We start from the raw sequence: 14,574 nt of genomic DNA, 5'->3' as shown, positions 1-14,574 counted from the left end.
AGGTCCCTGGGAGGTCCCATGGGAGCAGCACTGCTGGCCCTTGCCCCAGGCTTACACCCATCGCTGTCTGAAGCTGGCACCATCACAAGCTCTGATCCTTAGCAAGAGGTGAGTTTGGAGCCATCCCAGTGTGGCGATATCACACAACCCAATTACACAGTCAGTTTTAACAATCTTTATTGAATCACAATTAACTGCAATCAATGCAACTGTGCCCTTTAAGTCAGGCTAATTCCTTAGCTTAATGGTATTTTTGCTCTTTACTTTGAAAGTACTATCTTGCAATCAAGGAGGCAAGAAGTGCCTGAGACACCCAGCGACACAATGTGTTTAAGCAAGGCCACTGTTTGCACCCACCGAGGCACCAATCCTACTCGATGATGGTGATAGCCTTCTCCGTAGAGATCCCTTTGATCTGGTTTGAGGTCAGCTTGGCTACTATTTTCTTCTCTCCTAGTCTTGTTGGAGTGCATATTATTTCAGACTTCATGATCCTGCCAGGCATTATATCCCTAAGGACAAAAAAACCCAAATAATCTCAGCATGAGTAAGGGTTCTTGTTTGCTGCTTTTGAATAATTTCACTTAAAGAACTAGGTGGTGTATATGTTTGCGGGTGATGTTTCCCTTCTGTCATGATCCATGTGCAGCAAGTGGGGTGTGGCATGGTGGCACTGGCTGGTGGTCCTGTTGGTCCTGGGGACCTTCCCCAGAGTTAGTTCCCGCTACTGCTGAAACATTTAATTCAGCTCTGAAGGAAGCAGCTGTGTTCACACTGACCAGGCAGCACATGGCATCACAGCAGGAGCACAGGGAGAGCCCCTGCCACGCCCCAATGCCCTGAGCCTGCCAACGTCTGCGTGTGTCTTTCTCCTATGTGGACTGTGGTGGAGTTTCAAACACAGCTGGCAAAGGGTCATCTTACTCCAAATCCCCTAGCCACTTCTCCAAGGGAAATTAAAAAAAAGAAACAAAGCAGAGTACTGCCATGGTCATTTAATGGGCTCATCTCCTTACCCCTGATCAAACGTTGTCATCTTAAATATGCCCAAGCCCTCCACCAGCAGCTTGCAGTTTTCCAGAGCCACGTTTAGCTTGTTCTTGAAGATGAAGGCACAGCTGAAGTCATTGTTCAGTTTGGCTACTTCGGGCATCTGGCAGAGGAGGAAAGAGAGGAACAAACCCAAAGATCAGGGATCAGAGGGGTAATAAAGGTTCCAGAGCTGCTGCAGGTTTGCTGTGCACCACCAGTATGGTGTGGGACAACTCCTTCCACCCTTCCATCCTTTCCACCCTCCCATGGTACTGTGTTTTCCCAGCTGGTTTCTCTCTGATTTCTCAATATGTTTTTCCTTCAGAAAATGGGATTGGAGATGGGCTCTGTACAAACTGTCCTATTCCATCCCCTTCCCTCCAGCAGCCCCTTCCTTCCCATTTTAGATGGGGCAATAATATTTTCATTTCATGGCTGCTTTCAACCTTCAGTTAAGGGTTGAATAGCCAAATAAAATGCCAAGGACTGGGCATCCCAGGAGGCACCTGTTTGGGATATCCTCCTGTGAATGCCACACTAAGTAGGGCTCAGTTCCCCAGGAGCCTGGCTGGTGCCTCCCTCACCTGGACAGTGATGGGGGGGTACTCAAATCTCATTGACGTTTCCTTGGTGAGTTTGTCATTTGTTTCCTTGACCTCAGCAATGGCAGTGACAAGGATGAGCACTTCATCATCCACCGAGGCCAATGTCTTCATATACGCGTCAGGTGCTATTTTCAGAGGGATCTGCGTTTCTGCAGGAAAGAAAACACAACTTGATGCTTCATCACACACTCAGGAATTGGGTGGCAGAGTCAGCTCTGGTGGCTGGTGTCTCAGGGTGTGGGATGAACCGTATTTCCTGAGACCATCCTGCTTTCCCTTCAGGGTGTAGCCCCTGTTGGGGGAAGCCCTGGCTGGGTGGGCAGTACCTGGCACATGCAGCCCATGGGAGGGGTAGCTGAGTCCCGACCATCTCTCTGCCCAGACGAGCACTGGCTCAGGCTCACATCCAGCATCTCAGCAGCCCTCATCCCCGGCTGCCCCAGCACTCAGGAGGAGGCAGAGGAGCAGGAGATTAGGTACATCTAAACCTGTGTCCCCTGGGGTTTCTCTGAGGCACTGCTTGCTATAAAATTGCTTGCTTTCCTTTCATTTCAGATTTTATCTTTAATTGTCTGGACAAGCTTCCAGTGGGTCAGAAAAGCCCTGAAGTCAGCAGTGCTGGTGTCTGAGCATTGCTTTAGCTGCAAAGCTTCCTGGCTTCTTGGAATAAAACCAAAAATGTCTGTCCTTTTCCCTAAATGTATGTATGTATGTATGTATATATATTGGACACACCTTTGTGTCCTACCCTGCTGCATTTTGACAGTGTTAAGACACTCAGCACTCACTAACAGCAGAGATTTTTTTTTTTGCAAGAGTGACTCATGCTTGGAATGAGCAAAGGGTTGTTAATTATTCATCACTCATTAGTCTCTTATTTAGCAAATTTCAGTTACACTGCTGGGGATCAGAAATGCAACCCAGGTCATTCAAAGATACGCAATGCACAGGAGCAAACAGCTCTTGGGATCAGCCAGGCAGGCAGTCAGGAGGCAGAAATTTGGTTGGCAAAGAATTCAGAAAATAACACCAGCATCACCACCATCAAGATCAGAGTGGCAAACAAGAACAAAACGAGGCTGAAATTTCCAGCTATCTAAATCCTGTGAGGGATCTAATCCATCAAAGCCTGCAGTGGCATCTTTGATGTTTATATAGTAAGGACAGGAGGGAGATACTCCAGCACACTTCACTCACACCATGGAAACCTCTGTCTGCCCACACTGATGTATTTCTAACCACCTCATTGAAGCTGCAGCAGGGACAGGGCCTTCATGTTTTAATCCCTGCTACAGAGGGATCCCAGTCTGTAACTGAGACTTCCAAATGCAGTAACAAGGGAGGGAGGTAGCAGGCAGGTAATTTCTGCTCTTCACAAAGTACAGAGCCATACATTGGTCTATAGTGGAGCTATTGCAAATCCCAGACTGCCACAGTAAATAGTGCACAGAACACACCAAGCTTTCTGGTCTTACCAGATTTGCCTTCAAGCTTGATGGTCTCCTTGATAGTTCCAAGGTTGGCCTGAACTTTTCCAGTATAGTACTGCAGCTGGCAAGAGCCAGCAAGATCAATGGTCCAGTTCCCAGGAGTAGACGTCTTCACTGTGATGGCCAGTTCAAGGGGATTGCCAGGATGCAAAGCTTCCGTATTGGTTATCTCAAGGTGGAGCCCAGTCTTGGTAACTGTCTCATGCAGGACCATAGGCTTGTTTGTACTCATACCGTGTTCCTGCACAGTTGTAGCGTAGCCTGAACGAGGAACCAGTCCTGAAGGGCGTATGAAGGAGCAAGCTCTTTCCATGGCCTTCCTTTCCTCTTTGGAGCCTGGATAAAGAAAAAGATGGATGATATCTGTATCTCAGTCTCCTCACGCAGAGCCATCTTCCCTTTATTTGTGCTTCTGCATCCTGCAGAGAGGATGGAGGATGTCAGGGCACCTCCAGCCTCTGCTCAGGAGACCTTCCTGTTTACACTACCACCAAATCTAACTGTAGCATTTTGGACTAGAAGAATTTCCTGAAAGAGACGCTTTTGGAGGATGGATGCTCTTAAATTTTTCAGCTTGATATTTTTGTCCTCCTCACTGGAAGGGGTTTAATAATCTAGGACAACATGGCTGGATCTGATAATTGTCAGGAGAAAACATAGGATTTTTTGTTTCCAATATGGTGTGGGGAAAGGAAAGACAAAAAGAAAAAGAATGAAGAAATAAAGCAAAGGTCAGTCTGATGACTAGGTTCATCACTCAGCCCATTTCTTTCATTGCCTGCTAACTTGCTTGTCCCCAAAGAGCAGCCTATAGGTGTCACTGTGGGCATGAGGATGCCCAGGATAAGTGCTGCCTCCCGAGGGTCTCCAGGTCTTACACCAGGTTTGTTACTGCAGCTACTCTTGCAGTTTTCTCCTGAGACAACACGTGTTGAGGGTGACCTACATGGTCAGAGGTCTCCTCTTTGGCACTACATTAGAGGATTGGGGCAGTCACCTTCAGGGTACTTGTACTGCAGGGTGATGTCTTCCCGCTTGTTCTGCCCCACGGCTTTTGTGCTGATGTTTTTGCCGATATCCTGGGTGTCCGTGCTAACCCTGATGTACTTATCCTTGCCGTTCACCTTCTTGACGATCCAGTAGACTTTGTCAGCATTCACCTCTGCATACACAAACTTGCCATCGTAGGGCAAATACACATCTCCTTCTCGGACAGCCTTCACTGGGCACGGACCACACTGGAAAACACCTAGAAAGTGCATTCAATACCAGCTGATTTTCCAAAAATGAGCAGTGAATGCAATTTTTATTCCACTCTCAAGCACACTAAAGCAGGAATCTGTGGCCATGGTAGTTGACACTTAGCAGTAAATAGTCCTCCAACTCAGTAACGAACTCCAAAAGCTCTTATTCATCCCACAGCTGCTTGGGCTTTTTTGTAGATGGCCAAGGTCTGGTAAGAGGTTTTATGTTTCCCCTCACTTATATAATTTTAAGGTTAGAAAGTCACAGCTCAGTTATAGAGTTAACTGAGTCCAGACATCTCTGTTTGAACTGGCAATATTCCACTTTCTGCACTGCCTTGAGAATGAATGTTTTGGGGTTTTTTCTGCTTCCAAATTCTCTGAATCTGTGCAGAGAGGGTAGTCACCAATTTTGGTGGTCACTCCTCCCATCTACCAATGAACAGGCTCATGATCTCCATGACTTAGGTGTGCTCTAACCTCTGAAATGACATTCATGTCCCCATAGCATTCTACAAAGTTGTTTTTCTGCCTACCAAGAAATGCTGTTCCTCCCATCCTGGCCTGAGATGGCAGGAGTGAGATCTCCTGCTTTAGGGTGTCACTGCCCCAGCGCGTGACGATGTGCATGGGGAGTATGTGCTTTGCTGAACAGGGAGCATGGCTTTCATACAAAATGTCCCTGCCTCCCTCAGGAGTTGCAGAAGAGCCTTTCTAGGCAAATCCTACCTTGACTTTGCTCCTGAGGAGTTGCATCAATTGCCTGCCAGCCATCAAACCCATCTGGCAGGTCTGTCCTCTTCATCCAGACATCGTTCCACACGTGGAAGTTCCTGCATGCATTTGGGTTGGAAAGAAAAGGAGTGAGCTGTTACAGCCTGAAGAGTCATGATCCCCTCCCTTAAGCCTTTAGTAAGGGCAGATTTAATAGGTATTTGCGTGTAAGCTGTGAAACCCCAGGCTTTCTCTGTCCTGGGCAATAGGGGAAATTATCAAAGGAGTTGCTGGGGGTGGGAAATGGGGCACTGCAAGGCAGCACAAGGGGTATGAAGCATTAGCCCCATTTGGCAGTACCAGACAGAGTCGAGAGACATCCAGTTCAGCTTTTCTCCTGATTCATTCAAGTAAATGTCAACTCTCAGGTTCTCCTCTGTATCATGTGCTGAGTTGAAAGTACTAACGCAGCGGGCTGGAACTCCCAAGCAACGCATGACTGCAGCATAGACCAAGAAAACACAGGATCACAAAACCACTCAGGTTGGTGGGCACCTTTGGGGATCATCTTGTCTGACCCCTCTGCCAACACAGGGTCTGCTAGAGGAGGTGCCCAGGACTGTGTCCAGATGGCTTTTGAATATCTTCAAGGATGTAGATTCCATAACCTCTCTGGACAACCCATGCCAGTGGTTGGTTACCCTCATGGTGAAAAAAACTATTTCCCATATTCAGACAGAACCTCCCATGTTTCAGGTTATGCCCATCACCTCTGGTCTTTTCACTGGGCATCACGGAGAAGAGCCTGTCTGTGCCCCACTCCTTCCTGTCAGGTATTTATTCACAAGGATAAGACCCCCAGAGCCCTCTCTTCTCCAGGCTAAGCGGTCCTGGCTTTCTCAGCCTGTCGTTACATGACAGACCCTGCCACCTCTGCTGCTCAGAGGCAGAGGAATTTGACTTACTAGCACAGTAATTAGGATGTTAGAGAAGGGAGACAGTTCACTGTTTACCTGTAGTGAGGACTCCTGCGAAGACCCAACATTGGCCATAACTGACTGGCTTCTTTGTTTTGTAATACTTCTGCAAAATTGTGACACTCCCAATCCAATCCATAGGGGACGTCCCACCGCTGTAATTCCCTGACCAGTTCCCCATCAGGACACCGCTGTCATCATTGGCATTAACCTGTGGCCACACACATATGCAAAGGAGAAAAATAAAGCAATGAGGCTGAATGAGGCTTAAATCCTCGGGGTCTCTGCCCGCCCTATGTCTTCCCAGGTATTCCACAGCCCTGTGGCACCCAGCAAGGCTGCTGGTTCTGTCTGGGGGCTCCCCTGGTTGGAAACTCTCTATCTGGGTATTTAGAGGGAGGTGGCACTGCTGCTCGGGGTAGTCAAAATTAACCCTGCACCCAGCGCTCCAAGAAGTGTCCCACCACAGAGAGCAGTTACTCCATCAAAACACAATCCTTGTGTTGACCCCGCCAACACAGCTGATGAGGAAGAACAACCACTGGAGCAGCTGCAAGCTTTGGAGATGGGAAGATATTTTATTTTGTCCACCTCTTCCCTCGACCCAAAATGCCTCTGACTCTTTCCTTGCAGTTTCTCAAAGAAATCTATTTCAGATGCTTCCTGAAATGATGTTCACGGTCCCGGGGAAGGAAGAGCAAGTAAGAAGGAGGAGGGAGTTCTGGAGGGGCAAAGCACTTCACCGAGAGAGGCTTACCAAAGCAGACATGGCTCTGGACACATATGCAGGATCCCTTCTATTGGTCAGACTGAGTTTGCTTTTGTCCAGTAGATACATGCAGGCGTCCAAGACGAATTCCTCAAACTGTTTTGTGAAGAAAATGGAGGCATTTTTATATGCTGCTCTAAACCAGAATTTGCTTGTCAGTGTAAAGCAAATACTTGGAGGAAACTGTCTGACAAGCTCTAACTTCTAAACTTCCTTTCTGATATTAAATTTTCAAGGCTATGTGGTTTCCCAAAGCTGTCTTCTCCAAAGAAGGGCTAAAATGAAATCGTACCCTGGAAGACAAAAGCCTGTCTCATGTATCTTGCAAACACCGTTGGAACCTGATCCAGTAATCTTTACTTCTGTGACTACTACTAAGTCACCAATGTCATATACCTGCAACTCTGTAAATTAATCACAAGAGTAATGAAAATTTAAGACCACTACAAATATTCCGTCTATTGACATAGGTACAAAATGAACCTTGGAAAAAAGAAAGGTACGCAAATGCAGATTATTACAGCAAAGATTTCTAAGAAGCCATTGGTGATAAGGCTCCCTGAGGTCCAATTCCAGAGATGTCAAACATCCGATCCAAAGAAGCTTGGCAGAATATCAATATCAATGCTCATTGCTTAACAGCAGAATAAATATTAGGATAGGAACAGCCCTGTAGATGATGCCCTTTGGCCCCTTTTGTGTAAAGGCATCAGTGAGAGCACCTTTGTTGGGCTATCTGTATCCTGCAGCTTGAAATTGTGAACTTATAAAACAAACAAAAAAATTAAAACAAAAACAAAACCAGAAAACAGATTCCAACACCTTTTTGTGGGGAATTCTGGCTGGATAGGGTGCAGGACACTCTGTTTGGGTGCCTGTGTGGTTTCTACAGGATGCCAGTAAATCTGCTCTGGCATCCACCTCTTATCTCTAACCCAAGCCAATTCGACATTCCTTTCCTCTGGAGTTATCTCACAGGCAGCGTGAAGGAACACCCTTCCTGAGAGAGTGGCTGATTGTGTCCTGGACCCAGCCATCAGCAAAGGCACCACTTGAAAGGTGATAACCTCTGCCAGCACTTCTAACCTTTTTATTCCTGTTCATGATGCAACAGGTAAATAATCAGACTTTTTTCCCCTGTCAGCCCCCTCCACGGTTCATGAGCTGGTTACCAACAGCTACAGTTGCATGAGAGCAGGAATTCCCTTAAGGGAATTTTTTCAACCACAACTCTGTCCTGAGTTTCAACATTCTTTGCCACGGATCACATGGATCTGACTATAAATGTGCTATTAAACTCCATTCTCCAGCTGTGGGTGGGTTACTTTAACCAGGTGAGCCCTCCCAGTGAAGGTGGCAGGACCATTCCAGCACTTTTTGCTACTCACAGGCTTAAACTGTTTTTAAGTCTGATTCACTGAAACAAATGCCGAAGGGGCGAATAAGGGTGTTTTACCTGCCCAAAATTCCAGGGCCTATCATATATGCTGTATGTAGACCCAACATAGATGTAGCCTGTGTCGTTGAGCACATACTCCTTTCTCTGCGCCTCATCGGCCATGAAGACGGCATCATCTGGAAAAAAAAACCCTCAGAAGATAGGTGGTTTGCACACACACAAAATTTCCCATAGAAAGCTAAACTGGGGGAATCAATGGTCTGCAATATTCACACCAACTAATGACCATGTAGCACTCACATTTTTTTGTTCCTATTGTGGAAGAATTTCCTATAAGATTAACCTTTATTTTCCCCCTGTAGATCTATTGCTACATGACCACTCTTTTATTATAGCAAAAAGCTTATTTCTGAACACTGTAGTGAACTAAGTAGATAGCAGAGAGAACTGGGAAACTGGTTCCAACTAAGAACACGTTTTTTTGTCTGGTTATTTTTTGTCTGCATTTTAAGCCAACTCATTCCTCTCAGTCAACCTTTGTGATGGCTCAGGGAAACAGAGAGGGGTCACAAAGAGGTGCCAACAGAGGTGACAGAGAGATGGTCCTCTATGTCCTGTCACTGGAGAATGCCCAGCATGGAGCTGGCTCTTTGCCATTGCCCAGCTTCCTACTAGCTCCATGAGGTTGTTGTTCGTAGTGTTTTATGGGGAAAGAGTAATGTATGTAAGAAAGAGAGGCAAAATATGAAGAAAAGTTCTGCCAAAGGACAGTCCCTGGCAGCAGTAATTATCAACCCTAGCTGGAGGACCACTCACCTTTACACCAGGGATTGAACAAAAGGTAGATGACACCATTTTCAGGCTTGTAAATGTTAGTCCCAGTCTTCACATTCAAGGTGTATTTTCCCACGGGGGCATTGGGTGAGCTGGTGACAGACAGCAGGCACTGAGGAGGCAACAAGGAGAGATGGTATGAGGGACACTCCACCACGGCTACAGGCACGGCACAAACACGGTGCCACAGGACCAGCAGGAGTGGCAAAGCTGGTGGCCATGGAGCTCCATGCAGGGAGGGAGGGTAAGGCAGTAGGATGGGGCCAATCCTGCCTATGCACGGGGGGAAAAATGAATCAGGCAGGGCAAGGCTGCTGCCCACCTAAAATTATAGGACTAAGTGAAAGCAGGACAGGGGTATGAGGATGATTTGCTCTGTAGCTTCTGGTGGGCTTGGCACTGGGCATTGAGCCCCTTGTCCACAGGCTCTACCTCTTTGCCGTTCTTCTTGACAACGGAGATTTTCCACCCATTGAAATCCTGCTCCTTCTCTGGTTTCAGTGACATCAGGCTTCCCCTGATTTTTGTTGGATTTTCACCTGGAAACAAATTCAAGACAATATGTGGGAGGGTTGCACAGGTCTGCAATGGCTGTGCAGTGCCAGGATCAGGCAGCTGGAGGCTCCCAGGGCTCTCCATCTTTGCCCAATATCTGCAGAAGGGATCCTACTTACCGATGCCAAAGCGCAGTGACAGCTTGTCGGCAGCCCTCAGCTCCCTGTTGAGGCTGACCTGCACATGGAAGGGCTGCCCGCGCCGCACCGCCAGGTTCTTGATGTTGTACCCATCTGTGTGGTGCTCGCGGGTGTTCTGGCTCTTGAGAAAGTCAATCCCAGTGGCCTTCAGACTGGTCCCTGGAAAGACATTAGCAGAAAAGGAGAGAGGAAAAAAAAGAGATTGATGGTAATTGCTCAGTGAAGTTTTCTTCTTCTTATTGCAGCCCTGTGAGTTATCAAAACATCTAGAGAGCCCAGTGATCCAGCAAGAGGAGTCACATTGACTACCACTATATCTAATGGATTATCAAATAATAATTTAACAGTAGCTTTTACTGCTCCTCACAAAATGTAGCACACTCAGTCAAGCAGGGAGTAAACCGAATGTGCCAAAATTCAGCTCCCCTCAATTGTTGAGATCCCCAGTGTCTCTGGGATGCCAAGGGCCTGGGAAATGGCACTCTTCAGGACACTGAAGCTGATTCTTTATATTTCCCCCTCAAAAATTAGTCCCAAATAATATCACAACAGTCATCACTCAACCTCTTATGGATATTCACATATGTGAATATTTGCAAGGTTTGTTTTCTTTTTCCATGGACTTGGTTTCTTCTACAACCTCAGGAACCAAAGGAAGGTTGGAAGCTAGCTGTGCTGCAGAGATGTTGCCTGCCTAGGGGGATGATAAATGTGGGGGGCAAAGCACTATGAATTATAGTATAGTATAATAATATATAATATAATACATTTAATATAACATCAAATATACAAAATATATTAATATTCTTTACTGTGAGGGTGGTGAGGCACTGGAACAGGTTACCCAGAGCAGTTGTGTATGCCCCATCCCTGGAAGTGTTCAAGGTCATGTTGGATGGAGTCTGAGGAACCTGGACTAGTGAAAGGTGTCCCTGTCCATGGTAAGGGGGTTGGAACTGGATGATCTTTTAGGTCCCTTCCAACCCAAGCCATTTTATGATTCTACTGTAATATAAAATAAGATAAATAGTATAAACCAATATAAAATAATATAAATACCCAGAGGTCAACCTCAGACACCCTGGGCAGTGCAGTAGGGAAGCAGAGTCATGCTGCAGCAGTCCAGGGCCAAACAGTAGGAGGTCAAGGCAGGAGGCTGTTCCTACTCCAGGTGGATTGCTGCAGCACACTCACCACAGGGCACTGCCCCCCTTCATGACAACTGGTGCTTTTCCCATTTGACTTCAGTACAGATTTGAACTCCAGCAAGAATCCCTTGCAAGTGCCTCGCTCCCATTCATTCTCAACAGAGCAGCTGATTTTGTAAGACATAATATTTAAAATCACTGTCTCCTCAGCTGCCCTTTACTCCTGCCACTCTGGACAGGAGCAGGGCTGGGAAAAGCCTCAGCAACTCTATGTGCCCAGCAGCTCATGGCTCAGGGCTGTGGCGTAGGAGTGGAGTTCTGAGAGGCACAACCCAGTGATAATGCTTGAGCAAAGAAAAAGCCCTCAGCTTTCAGTGGTGATGGGGATTTGGGGGTCACTGCATCAGGCTTTGGCAGGCTGCCCCGGTATGACAGGGAAAGCCAGAGCATGCCGGAATGTGGCTGAGCTGTATTTCTTTGGGAGCATTTTACCTGTCTTGGACCTGCCCATTAAATATCCTCAAAGGATAAATTCCGTGTGAACAGTAGGGAGTAACAATACCTCATAAGCACTTGTCTCATGAGTGATTCAGACGAAGACATGGGAGAGGCAAAAACGGCTTACGGTAACTTAGAAGTTAGCAAGTCAAAGGCATAATGGCTGAAGGGATTAATTCACCAAATGTCTTGACAGATTTGCATGATACCACGCAACCATGCTAACTTGAGTATCAACAAGAGCCATCCCTAACACTGAAGAGTCTGAAATCTGCTGGTATCTACTGTGGCATGAGAGATGCCACATGCAGGGCTGGACCTAGGGCAGGCTGAAATCAGTGTCACACTTCCTACTGCGACCTGTGCTGGGCAGCAACTGCAGCCTTGAGTAAACTGAACTGACCAGATTACTACCTCTGTGTATTTCTTCTTAGTAACTATATAAACCATATTTATCTTAATTACATTACTGATATCAGTGCCACAGCAAACAGACTTAAAATTGACCAGTACCTTTTGTTAACTGATACAGTTTTCAAGTGCTTTTTGTTTGCTTGCTGCATGCCAGTTGCTGACCTCGGGCTGATGTTTTGTGCAACGAGGTGTGCATGTGTTTATGGCAAAAAATTTTAGCTGGAACTAGCTGCATAATCCTCTTGAGGATGAAGAAGACGTCCATATTCCTTAGCATTAAGAAATCTGCAAACACTAAAGCTGCTCAACCTTGTTCTTTATGGAAACCCTGGTGGTGTGCTGAGAAGATATCAGAAAATAGCCCTGGTGATGTGAGAGGGCTACGAAGAGATGTGGGACTTGAATGCATAGGATGGCTGTGGGAAAGGGCTCTGGGGAATCCATCCTTCCAGCGTTTCTTAACTTAGGAATTGCATTTCCATCCCCTGTTTCTGGACATCACCAATGTTTAGGATGCATGGAGAAAATCTGCAGACAACAGCTGCCTTGGAATATGGCCTGACAATGCTGCGCAGTGCCAAAGACCCGTCTCTGCTCAGCACTGCCCATCAATTGCACTGAATTTATTCCTGTGCAAACACACCCGTGACACCCTATGATCCGACTGGCACGGTGTCCTGCGCCAAGGAATGCCTCAGAGCGAGCCAGTGGCGCACCCATCACCACATCCGAGGGGGCTTGGCCACAGCCTGTCTTCCCTGGGCAATCAACAACCTGCTGCTTTCAGCTTCCTGCTCTGCTCCCTGGCCAGGGCACGGAGCTGGGCACCCACACACCCCTAATCCAGCTGCCTGCAGGCACCTCCACTTGCCAACACGGAAATTAATGATTTACAGCAGAGCTGAACATGCCAAGAATGCGCCCGCTCATGGGATGGAGGCTTGAGCTGCAAGAGGCAGTCCTGTCTGCTCTTGCTCCTGGGGCAATACAGAAGCAAACCCAAATCCCAAATGCTGTCAGATTTTTTTCCTTCTTTTTTTTTTTTTACAGAAGAAATTTCAAGGCAGTATTTTTATCTCCTAGTTCAATGATATATCACTTATAGAGCTTGTTCCTACACTAACCCGCTGCTCCCATTGCATTGCTACCTGCTTGGAGAGATGTTCAGAGCTTCAAGAGCACAGTGATCAACCAGAACAAAATTGGGTACATGAGGACTTGGCACCGGTAAGGATCTGGGGCTGATGATGAGGTGATGGGGTTTAAAAAGAAATATTAACACGGAGCAGAATATTTATAGTAGGCCTGGTTTCAGTGGGAACAAGGGCTGCTCAGAAGGACAGGACAGAAGTGGGATGAGGACTGTAGTTTTTTCAAGAGAGAACAAAATTTGGATACCCGCATTTACTCCCGATCCTTGCCCAACCTCCAGGTAAACACTCTCCCATCCCAGAGATGTGAGATCACATCCCAAGGATGCTGCTGTTCAAGACTTCCTGGAAAATTTCAGCTCATACACAGAGTAGAGAGGTGTGAAATTGAGGGGCTTGGAGTGGTGTCAGGACACCCTTCCCCTCCTGAAGGCTGTGGAGCGATGCTCCCAACTCTGCTGTAGGCACTTCCCAGCCTGCATGTGCAGCTGCTCGGCTACATCCCAAACCACAAGGATTTTGGACACCCTGGCGTTGGGCTGGCCGGTGGTGGTGGTTCAGCAGCTAAACAGGAGTGACTCAGGCACCTTTCTAGGTAGGTGCAGGATCTCCTGAGAATGGGGCAGGCAGGACAGCCATGGGATGGAGCTCAAGTCCAAATAAATCCTCTTTTCAGTTATTTTGCAACTTCCATCAGATGCTATCAACTGTCACTAGAGAACAATAATCTACATGATTAAGTAACCTGAAACAAGATAAATTCTTTTAACCTTGACATGGAACAAGATTAAAAGAGCTGCATTTCTTTCCCATCATTGATAGAACCACATGTCTAGAGGTTGATGAAAAGTGATGAAAAATGGGTTGCATTATTCAGTTGGTTTACCAATCTGTCAAAACCAGAATTTGCACAGCCAGAGCAAACTGATCCCCCATGAGCAGTGGTGACACCAAAACTCCTTTCCCCAAGGTGTCACCCATGGCAATTAGAGGGGTGAGAATCTCTGGAGCTGCCATCCTCCTTGCAGTAGACTTGCCAAACCACACATCTAACATATCATATCACACAGTAAAAACTCACCAGCGATGCTGCTCATGGTTCTTGTCAAAGTTTCTACCCGAGATACCTGCGATGCCAGCAGCTTCCAAGCTCCTGAGTAGTCTCTGCCACTTGATTCTGACTGGGGAAGAGGAAGACAGGCTGCCCTTTTTATCTGTATCTTGCTCTGAGGTGTCAGCCAGTCCACTGCCAAGGGGTGGTGTTTAGAGAAAGGAAGTTCCCGTGGAAAAAAAAAATGACTACAACTCCCTCTGCACATAGTCAGACTCTGAAAAACAGCGAAACTTAAATCCCGACTCACATGGAAGGTGATTTGCACAATCAGATGACAAGTGGACAGACCCTTCACTGACAAACAGTAAAATCATGGGCTAGATGAGTAACAAGAATTCACCTATGCCCTAATATCCAGGTCACCAGGACTGCAGCTCCAATGCTAACTTTACAAGGAAGCCCACAAACATTTAATCCTTAGGAAAACAGAGTTCCCATTAGGACCAGTCTAATTTTCTTTGAAGTTAATGAGATTTTTGTCATCACATTT

General features: G+C 46.7%; 1 protein-coding gene across 1 annotated transcript; it reads right to left on the bottom strand.

Annotated features, from left to right (window-relative positions):
- Nucleotides 1–215: 215 nt before the first annotated feature.
- TGM4 (transglutaminase 4) lies at nt 216–14,369 on the bottom strand. The gene is made up of 14 exons (XM_027675617.1): nt 14,052–14,369; nt 9,739–9,918; nt 9,497–9,603; nt 9,047–9,176; nt 8,288–8,406; nt 6,820–6,927; nt 6,099–6,273; nt 5,446–5,584; nt 5,101–5,204; nt 4,125–4,376; nt 3,113–3,463; nt 1,617–1,786; nt 1,017–1,153; nt 216–512 (listed from the first exon to the last, which is right to left on the bottom strand). The coding sequence occupies exons 1-14, from the start codon at nt 14,287–14,289 to the stop codon at nt 371–373; spliced, it is 2,352 nt and encodes a 783-aa protein (XP_027531418.1). The 5' UTR covers nt 14,290–14,369; the 3' UTR covers nt 216–370.
- Nucleotides 14,370–14,574: the final 205 nt, after the last annotated feature.

This window comes from Neopelma chrysocephalum, unplaced genomic scaffold (genome assembly GCF_003984885.1).
Source record: "Neopelma chrysocephalum unplaced genomic scaffold, ASM398488v2 Primary Assembly neopelma1_26, whole genome shotgun sequence".
In the NCBI taxonomy this organism is placed as follows: Eukaryota; Metazoa; Chordata; class Aves; order Passeriformes; family Pipridae; genus Neopelma; species Neopelma chrysocephalum.
The sequence above is the reverse complement of the archived record's forward strand: the minus strand, read 5'-3'. Positions and strand labels throughout refer to the sequence as shown.

Excerpts from the sequence above, each read along its gene's own strand:
- TGM4 (XM_027675617.1), bottom strand. The coding sequence starts at position 14,289 with ATGTGCAGAGGGAGTTGTAGTCATTTTTTTTTTCCACGGGAACTTCCT. Across the intron at positions 9,177-9,496 it reads TCAAGAAGAACGGCAAAGAG|TGCCTGCTGTCTGTCACCAG; the intron begins GTAGAGCCTGTG and ends TTGCCTCCTCAG. Across the intron at positions 8,407-9,046 it reads GTTCAATCCCTGGTGTAAAG|ATGATGCCGTCTTCATGGCC; the intron begins GTGAGTGGTCCT and ends TTTTTTTTCCAG.